Source organism: Esox lucius, chromosome 14 (assembly GCF_011004845.1).
Source record: "Esox lucius isolate fEsoLuc1 chromosome 14, fEsoLuc1.pri, whole genome shotgun sequence".
Taxonomy (NCBI): domain Eukaryota; kingdom Metazoa; phylum Chordata; class Actinopteri; order Esociformes; family Esocidae; genus Esox; species Esox lucius.
Genome location: NC_047582.1, coordinates 27,628,609 through 27,639,186, shown reverse-complemented (window position 1 = coordinate 27,639,186; position 10,578 = coordinate 27,628,609). Strand labels below are relative to the sequence as shown.

The window sequence follows — 10,578 nt, the reverse complement described above, 5'->3', positions numbered from 1 at the left end:
GAGGGAACAGAGCTGCTGTGTCTAACGACCGTGTGACAGTGTTGTAGTCCTATGGACTGAAAGATGCTACGAGTCATTACCCAATACCAAGTCCACGGTCTTGCTTCCTTAAAAAGAGCCTGGAAGGAGACTTGTTTGAGCGAAGCCCGGAGCTAAATACAAAACCTCAGTCTGAGTGCTTGTTCCATAGAGCACACGCACTGGAACGTATTCATCGACTGACGGTTGGGTTTCTTGATGCCCTCTGTGCCGTCTGTGAATACCATGGTTATAGCGCAGATACAACTGTTCCTCCATACAGACGGCAACATAGACCTGCTGATTGGTGGTGAAGACCCTGAAGCCTCCAGAAATGTGGATACATTTCAAATATATCTCAACAGTTGGCAAAATGCCCCCTCCCTCGCCCAAATGTTAGTTATTTATTCCACTGGCTGTTAAGGATCTCTTTTTCTCGAGGTAGGCCCATCAAAAAATTTGAATTCATGACGAGGACAATTCCTGCGAAACGGCCTGTGGGCAATATGGCATACAAAATGACAGGTTAATTATTTTGATTTAAGCTGTCTGGGGGACAAGGCCGTGTTTGTACTATCCTGTCTAAAATACAGCGGTTTATCTAGATTTGCCACTATACATTATACATGAATGTCACACATCACACTAAAACTGTCTAATACCCGCTGTGTTGTCTACTTGCCCTGTTCCTTCTCCAAACTGCCTGCTTCCCAAAAGACTGCTTCTATGTTAGCAGACATTCACTATTCTAGGGAGACCTCTGTAAAGTCAGAAGAAAAACCAACAAATTCCTTAAGAAAAAGCACAATAAATGCATTTGTGTTCAACTAGTCTTTTATTCACACATAGGCATATTATTGCTGGGTATGTCTCTCCAAAAGTGCTGTGAAGAAAAGCCAGACCTCTCTCAGTCCTTTAACTCTTTTTGTCAATCAACAGTTGACACCTGCATCACGTTAACAAATCACCTCTCTCTTTAATCCCCCTTTTCATCACCTCAACCTGCCGTCTGGAATAAGCCCACCTATAGAGTTCATACTAGAGATTCAGCTCAATGCATCTCATGAGTTCCATATAACGAGTGTTCTATGACCTAACCAGAATTATTTTTGTTCTGATGTGGCCATCATCCTGATAGCACAGTTAGTACAGTTATGGAAATGTGGCAATCAACATGTTTCTCTTTGTAAGATTTTGTTTACAGAGAATCACAGACACAACCCTGTCATGAGCAGATGAAAAGCAATTTTCCTCTACTTTTTTTTCCTTTCTTTACACGCCCCCTCATCCTTCAATCCAACTAATAAACACTCAGAAGACCCACTTCATTTACAGTAAGAGACCCACAACCAGGACTTCAGAGAGAGAGAGGGAGAAAAGAAAACAAACAGAAAAAAATTAACATATCGATCAGCAAGCCTCCTGAGGCCTTTCCCTGATTCCCAATAATCATTTCTCTCTGTGGGTCTTTTCAAAGCTTAACATCCCTGAAAATCGGCTGACATTTAGGGTTTTCGTTAGAACCTTTCATGGCTCTTCATTCATGTAATAACACCAATCAATTTTCAAACAATCTGGTAGGATTTACCGCAGGCCAGATGTTCAGCTAAGAGCTGTTTATGTTCCTTGAAACTACAATCCAACCAACTGTTAACATTGAAATAACCCAGACAAACAAAATGTTAAATACCAATTTTGAGCTAATTTCTTCTATTACAGTGTGCACACAGCGCTGTGTTACTACATGTGTGTGGTCCAAAGACTTTAGGCGTGGTGTAGAACATTCCAGAACATACACATAGTCAACCTTCCCCCCTAACTGTGTTGAAACGCACACAGCTTCAGTACGACTTCTTTCATTTCCGCTCTCTTTTCTATCACTTATTGGTTCCTTCCTTCATAACTCTTCACAGTCTGGGGTCCTGAGAGAGGGCTGCTGTTCTCACAACCATCAGTACACAAGTATAGTAACATTTGTGGGATGTTGAAAATGTGTCCAACACATGATTTCAATCAGTTGAATGTAATTGGAAAACATCAAAAGCATGTTAACAGGCTACATGAACAGTGCAAGACTTCAGCTATATAATTGTTACTTATTTTATAATCCCCTACTTATTTACTAATAACAAAGCAAATCATTATCCCTTCTAGAAAAGTACTACATTCTGACCATATTACAGTTGGGTGCGCCAAATATTTACCACATTATTTGCCTTTTTGCTGGATGCATGTATGTTCAGGGCACGTGATGCCTGCTTGTTCCTTCAGTGGATGGAATCACAGGAAATCCACAGTGCTCCACATTTCAGAGTAAATGAGCGGAAGTGCCAACATTATTGCATTCGAAAGACACTTTCACAAAACGTTTGCGTTGTGTCGGTTGCAGCATGAGTGTCGCTTTCCAGGCGCAGAGGTAAAAAATAAACATTTTTGGCCTGTGACCTGGTTTAGATTTTTTTTTTTTTACTAATGACACCACCGTGTAACTAGAGTTATGACAGTCCTTGAAAAAATAGTTTGAATCTGATTTGTAATTATATGTCAGTCTAAAAGAAGTAAATGCTTCAAGGAAGATCAGGCATTCATTGTGTATCATCTTCTGTGATTTACTGCCTGTATCTTTCCACTCTGCTCTAAGCAGATCGTATCTACCAAAAATGGGGTAATAATATAACAGTTTGGAACTTAAACCATTAAAGAGACGTCCATTGGAAGAAAACTGAGACGACTCTTTAATACAACTGTATTTTCTGGGTACAAGAGGTGACTTGATTAACTACCAAATATGTTCCTCCCCCCCAAACATTCCCTTGTAGTTTTGGGAGCTGCTGTGTTAAATTATACATGGGGCTGGCCCTAGCTCCTCTGGGGAACGCCTGAGTCTTCAGGGCTGCTGTCCGGTAGCTCGTCCTCGGAAAAACTGATGTGCAGACACGTGTCATTGACGGGCGAGAAGGGCAGCGTGTGCTCGTAGCCGTCAGTGTGCACGCCAGGTGTGGGGGTGCCACAGGACGGAGAACCGGTTCCCCCCCTCATGCCCTCTAGAGGGCTGCCACAACTGCTCGAGGCTGTCAGGAATGTCCCCCTGTCCCCGAACGGGTCGTCCTCGTCATGTTGAGGTGAGAGCTGCGATTTAGTTTCAGAGCGAACGCCCGAATCCTCGCTGGCTGAGCCACAAGATCCACTTTCTGTTTCTCCGTTGCTGAGCGAGTGGAATTCTCCAGGGGTTTCGGAAGAGAGGGAGCAAGGAGTGATGTCCGGGAATGACAAGCTCTCGCTCCAGCTAGGACCAGCGTTAGGAATGCAGTTTCTCCCATCTGTAGGTGTGGTCAGGGGCATGGTCAGTGGGTTGAACTCTGACCCCGGAGAGAGGGTTCTGCTGGCTCTCTTACGATTGAAGAATGGAGGAGGTGGGTCCAATTTAGGAATGATCTGTTTAAACCTGCAAATTAAAAAAAGAGAGTTTGATTTATTTTGAAAGGCACACATGAAATCACTATTCCATATTTAGTGAAAATTAAATCACACTCTTCCAAATGTAGTGAAGATGCAGTGACTCTATTCCACATGTAATGAAGATGAAATCACACTCTTCCACATGTAATGAAGATGCAGTGACACTATTCCACATGTAATGAAGATGAAATTACACTATTCCTCATGTAGTTAAAAAAAAAAAATACTAAAATGACCTAAAACAGACACCTTGAGTAACAATACAGAGCCACTACCCTCAGTGCAACCGTAGTTAATATCCATATTCATGTTGGGCAGAAGGGATCTATAAGTGAGTGTTAAAGTGTTCTCTATAACAGGGAGAAACATTGAAAAGAGTGGGGGAAATAAGCCTTGCCATTTACATTTCCAAAGCTCCCATTCTTTAAACCCAATGCATTGTGAGGTGATCCACAGCCTGGTGGGAAGTGTGTGTGTGTGGAGAGAACAGCCTTGGTACTTATCTCGGTCCCACAGCTCTCTTGTGGGGAGGGTGAGAAAGTAGATGGGGAGGGGGATAGAGTTAGAAAAATGGGGAAGAGAGAGAGGGAGGGGTATGGGGAGGAATAATGGGTGGGAGCTGCAGGCTTTCCCCTCCTTGGTCGATAACACCAAACACACACACACACACACACACTATAAATAGCTGCATTGCAGTCTCTCTGTTAAGATCACCGAAAACCCATGGTGGATCAAGCACGCACACACAAGCACGCACACACGTGCTTGACGATGTCTGCTATGATTCATGGCTAAACCAACCTGTCAACACTGTCACCTGGAAGACCCAGGTGGGGGTCAACAGAGTGATTCATGGTGTGCACGGAAGGGTCAATTTGGGTGGGGGTCAACAGAGTGATTCATGGTGTGCACGGAAGGGTCAATTTGGGTGGGGGTCAACAGAGTGATTCATGGTGTGCATGGAAGGGTCAATTTGGGTGGGGGTCAACAGAGTGATTCATGGTGTGCATGGAAGGGTCAATTTGGGTGGGGGTCAACAGAGTGATTCATGGAAGGGTACATTTGGGTGGGGGTCAACAGAGTGATTCATGGTGTGCATGGAAGGGTCAATTTGCAAGGTTAACACAATCAGACTTCACGGGATGAACACGCCTAACGAAACAGTGTTTGGAACTAATCCGGGTCTAGATACACCGACAATGACCAGGGATTCCGCATAAAGGTGTGGCACCTTCCAGGATTGGTGGGTAAGATGACCGACAGGGCTGCCTTGTCTCATTACACTCTAGTGACACCTTGTTGTAAGTCGGCCACCTGCAGGCTCAACCATGGTTGCTGGCCGGATTGTACACTCTCCTCTAAGCTGATTATGTACCAGCAAATTCTCCCTGGTTAAGCAAGCAGTGTGATAAGAGGCAGTACGGCTTGTTGAGATTTGCTTTGGAAAACACAGGACACCATCGTGGACTCTCTGAACCTGCTCAGCAGTCACTGTGATGAAGCATGGCCTTATCTGCTAAATGGAGGAAAGAAAAAGAAAAAAAGTGGCACCAGCTGGATCTTACACCATGTCTTTATAATAGAATATTAGATTCTATTTAGCATAAAATGCAGTCGTGTGTGCATATGTTTTACATATTGTTGGCCCCAGCTGGAATCAAACGTGCGACCCTTGGTGGTCTAGGCGCCGTTCTCCACCAACCGAGCCATAAAGGATCATTTATATTGAGTTGTGGAGTCTGGTTCTAGTTGTGTGATTGTCAGTTGCAATGTTTGTTCGTTTTTTGCCATAGATCTATATGCGTAGCCTGGTTCTAGTTGTGTGACGTGTGCACACGAGACACACAGGGGAGTAACAGCGAAGTGCTTTACAGTGTGTGTTTGTGTGGCAGAGTGCTTGTATCTCTAGCTAGCTGCTCCCTAGTCGGTCTGTGTAATTTCCATATGTTTGACTCAGCACTCCTATCCTGTTTGCTGTCAGGGCCTGCCACTCACCTCCCTCTCAGGGGCTCCTCTTTCTCTGTATCCTCCCTCCTCGGTGCCTCCCTCTGTATAGCTTGTAGCATATATATTTTACGCTAACGAGGCGGTTTTATTTTTTGCTTACATTGGTTAGCAAAAACAACTACGACCAATCAGGTCTGGTCTAGACCATGACGACCAATCCCTGTCTGTCCCTCTGCTTTCGGTTTCTTATGTTGTATTGCCACTATGGTAACATACTTATCACTTTCTCCTTTGCTGGCTCAAACTCCCTTTACATTTCTCCCCCTCCGCCATTATATCCACCTCTACCCCCATCTTCCTCTCTACTTCTGTCGGTCTCCCTCTCTGTCCGCCTCCACGGCTGGACGCACACAGAGTGATTTAAGAAAAGTGACATCCATAACGTTAGGATGGTAAAGTCTCCATGAGTCTGGCTGGCAGCCCAGTAGCTGATGAAGCACCACCTCTCCCCTGATATGCAGCCCGAGAAAAGTGGCACACCCCAGGGACACACATACAGAGAGAAGGATGCCTATTTCCCAAGCCAAACCCATGTTAGTGCTCTCCTTATGGCCTGAGCCCAAAGGGTTTTGGTGGAGATGGTCGAATAGTGTTTAGGGAGCTCTATGGGGGTACAGGCTGAGGTGGCTGAGCTGTGTGGGAGGCTGCTTATGGTGAATACCTGTTCTACAGATGAACACAGACTCCCTGTAGTGGATGGAAATGCACAACAGAGTCAAGGAGGTGGGGGAAAGGCGTGCGCGCGCGTGTGTGTGTGTTTGGCCAGCTGTTATGGCTGGCAGTTGTAATTTCATTGCTAAAGAACTCACTATGACAGCAATGAAAACATTTCACTTCGTGTTAGGCGGAACCCCCCACACACACACACACACACACACCACACAGACACTCTCAGACGTCTGACCTTATCACCATCCCAACGTTTCTACAGAAATAACACAGAGGTATACTGTCTGTTACCCAATCAAGAACCTCCTCCATCTCCGCAAGCAATTCTCCCAACCATATTTCTCACCACACACACACACCACACACACACACACACACACACACACACACACACACACACACACACACACACACACACACACACACACACACACACACACACACACACACACACACACACACACACACACACACACACACACACACACACACACACACACACACACACACACACACACACACACACACACACACACACACACACACACACACACACACACACACACACACACGTACAGCTACCCTCATGGGGACCAGAAAATAGAAATTGCATGCTCCCTTGCCCTAAACTTAACCCCAAACCTAACCCTAACCTTAACCTCAATAAAGTAACATTTATGCCTAAACTTTACCTAGATGTAATGCCTAACCTTAACCCTAACCTTAACCAACAACGCCTGGACCTTAAAGAAACCCCAATTCTAACTATAAAATCAATTTAAGTTTGACCCTAAACCGGAAATTGACTTTCGCCTCACGGGGACCGGCAAAAGGTCCCAATTAGGTCAATTTCATCTGGTTTTACTATACTCATTGGGACATTTGGTCCAAATTTGTTCAGTAAGACCTCACACACCCACACCCCCACCCCCACAGTTATTTAGATGTTGTTACATGCCATTAGGTGAGCCTTTGACAATGGATATGCAATCATGATAGTGACTTGACACATACTACAGTGTATGTCAACATAGCAGTAATGAGTGGCCATGGATGTCTGTCCCCCACACGGCGCAGCAAGCACACTGTGGATTAAACGTGCGCAGCAAATGTCAGGACGGAAAGACTGTATACTCACAGAGAAGAGCAGAGTGGAGAGGAGGGGAGGAGAGGACTAAAGGAGGAGAGGGAGGAGCTGGCTGGGTGTGGCCGCTATCAACAGGCTGCCATGGAGAGACAGGCCGGTGTATCACATGAGGAGCAGGGTGTGTTAGTTTGGGGGAGGGAGAGCAGCGTGGGTGGTGTGTTAGATTAGGACGAGGATGAGCAAGACGGGGTCCTCACACCTGTGTCAAAGAAAGGAAACCCATCAGACAAGTGGAGGGGTGCACTTCCCTGCTCAATGCTGGCTGAACTAGATTCATGGAGGCCTTTCTACATGCAGTGTTATCATATAACCACAGGTTGGAAAACCCACATCTAGTCCCTTCCCTTGCCAAGCTCCTGAGACAACATGTTACGGTGTAACACCCCCAACAGGCTTCAGAGATAACACATTACAATGAAACATCCCTGACAAGCTTCAGAGACAATATATTACTAGGGATGCACCAATCCCACTTCTTCATTGTCAATACCGATTCAGACTACTGAACGGAGGACCGATCCAATACTGCTATTTTCATTTTGCTGATGTGCTATGATTGCCATAATTCTTGCACATAACGATTGTATGTCATACAACTTCTTAGTTTCCAGTTCGATTAACAACTACATATTTAAGATTTTAAATGGAACTTACACAATTTTAACAAGGTAGAGTAAGGCATTTGGGTAGATTCTATTGACATGTAAAATGGAAACATATTGGACAAACAAATAACGGCACTGAAAACCAGGCACATGACAAAAATTGTCATCCAATCTCATCTTGATCAAAGTGGAACTAATCAATCTGGTTAATCAATTAAAGATCAATGTATAAAAAGGAAAAACTGTACAGCACCAAGCAGGTAGGCTTGCTATTTAGCTGTGAATCTGAATGGATTCTGGGATTAGAAATTAGTGTTATGTTCTCAATTAGCTTGGTGTCAGCGACTTGGCGTCGGCAAACCTAAGCTAGCGTCGGCAAACCTAAGCCAGCGTCGGCAAACCTAAGCCAGCGTCGGCAAACCTAAGCCAGCGTCGGCAAACCTAAGCCAGCGTCGGCAAACCTAAGCCAGCGTCGGCAAACCTAAGCCAGCGTCGGCAAACCTAAGCTAGCGTCGGCAAACCTAAGCCAGATGGGCTATTTTTCATGACAGTGTGCAGGCAAAAATGGGCTTGGCGGGTCAATTTACAGATAGTTGAATTTAAAAAAATTGCATTCAGGCGTTTATTTGTGAAGTCCACAGGTGACTGGGCAATTAACAGTCAAGATTAAGAGAGATCTGGCAACCCTGTCCAGCGCCCGCTAGGTTAGCCAGCGTCCACTACCTTAGCTAGCTTACTTGGCGTTTTATTACCAGTTTAACTTGAGGCTGTTTCAAGTGTTAATTAACTCCAGGTTTCAGTCATTGTGGTTGTTGTTGAGTTCACTAAGTATAACACACGTCTCCAGTTTGCCCGTTATCAACAACTTACGTGTTTACGGCACAATGTTAGGACAATCTATTTTGTGGCATCGGCTCATTACGTAGACTTGCCGTCGCCGATACCTGATCCTGTATTTTTAGCCAGTATTGGACAAACGTCAGATACCTGAATTGGATCAGTGCACCCCTACATGTTACACTTTAACACCTCTGACAGGCTTCCGAACAACATGTCACACAATAATACAACAGGAAAAGAGACCAAAGCAATGGCACAACACTGATGTTTCCGATTGAACGTGTAACCATACAGCACATACAACACACTCAACCCAATGTGCTGGCTGAGTCCTTTCAGGCTACTGTCCCCCCCCCCCCCCCCCCAATCAATAGCCTACAAAACAAATGGTCCACCACTCAACAAAATAACTTAAAGACCTTGATTTCACTCAATCTCCTACAACCAAAACACCCTAGACTCCCTCACCAAACACCACTTTCTCCCAGACACAGGAAAGACACAGAATTTATAAAGAAAGAGATCAATAGAAAAGCCATTAAGGGCTGGATAATCCGCAACATTTGATCATTGTCTGACAAAATGTACAGCTTAATAAAGCTGTGCTTGCCTGGGGGGCCTACGGGACGGGAGTTTAGTACATGCAGAGGGATGGGGGGCGGACAGCCACCACGCACACAGTGGGACATTACACACTGCAGTACCCACTGACACAACTCTGACCAGCGTTGTCAGAACGTTATTAGCTGGCCAGAGGGGTTGACAAGGTGGCTCTCGGGAACAGGCTCCTGGAAACAGCACACAGCTCAGTAAGAGAGAGAGTGGAAGAGTGCGAGAGAGGGGCGGGACTGAATGGGGAGGAGCTCTGATAGTCCATTAGAGTAGTCCAATAGAAATGGAGGTGGGTCAAACTGGGACACAGATAGACAGAGGGGGACAGGGATGAGAGAGAGATGAGTGAGTGAAAACGAGTGAGTGAGGGAGGTAGGGAGAAAGCTTGTGTGTGAATGACAGACAGACGGCACTGAGGATAAGGAGTGCCAGCTGTCTTTCCATTCACCTCAGAAAAAAAACTTGGCCTCAGGCAGCAATACAACCATCATTTCACAACATAGTAACCAACATGCCTTTTTACAATGTCAACCTGAAGGAATTTACAACCTGGCATCACACCCCCGCAAGTATTCTCCAACCATTTCATAGACTATTTAGCAAAAAACTTCTGCACCTGCCCTCAGAGAAAACACCATACAACAGAATATTTCAGCGCTAGTGAAACAGATCCAGTACAGTTCAGAGCGAGTTAAACGGCTGTAGTTTATTTTAGAGCTAGTGAAACAGCTCTACTATATTTCGGAGTTACGGTAACAGCTCTGGTTTAATTCAGTGTTAATAAAACCAAACTATTTTATATCGGAGCTACTGAAACGTCTCTATCGCAGTTACAGTCTAAATAAAACTGACGTAGTTGATTTCAGACTGGGGTGATAACACAAATTACAAACTAACCCTGTGAACCCTATGAAACAATCAACCTCATTAAGTGGGAGGGCGGATGCCAGATAAAGAGCAGCAGTCAAGACACAAACACAAGCCCCGCGAACACACATTGCCAGATGCTACCGCTAACGACAGAATGTGTCAGACCCCACACAGCCTCAGGAAAGCAACACATTTAGACCCAACCAAATAACGAGAAAACAAAAAGATAATTATTTGACACGCAGAAGGCAAATTGGAACACGATCTTGCTTCAAACGGAGAGTGCATAGCAGGAGAATTCCGGACCACTGTGGCCCAAAATAAAGAAAAGGCTTACGTATGTGAACTCAG

General features: G+C 45.0%; 1 protein-coding gene across 3 annotated transcripts in view; it reads right to left on the bottom strand.

Annotated features, from left to right (window-relative positions):
- Positions 1 to 1,484: 1,484 nt before the first annotated feature.
- si:dkey-34e4.1 (carboxyl-terminal PDZ ligand of neuronal nitric oxide synthase protein) overlaps positions 1,485 to 10,578 on the bottom strand; it is a 60,747-nt gene continuing 51,653 nt past the window's right edge. For 2 of the 3 annotated variants that reach the window (XM_020053746.2, XM_020053745.2), the window contains exon 11: positions 1,485 to 3,463. In XM_020053746.2, coding sequence (XP_019909305.1) covers positions 2,878 to 3,463 — 586 coding nt within the window. In that variant the 3' untranslated portion in view covers positions 1,485 to 2,877. Of the gene's footprint in view, positions 3,464 to 7,291; positions 7,500 to 10,578 lie in introns of all 3 variants that reach the window. The other variant, XR_828362.3, reaches the window with a different exon arrangement.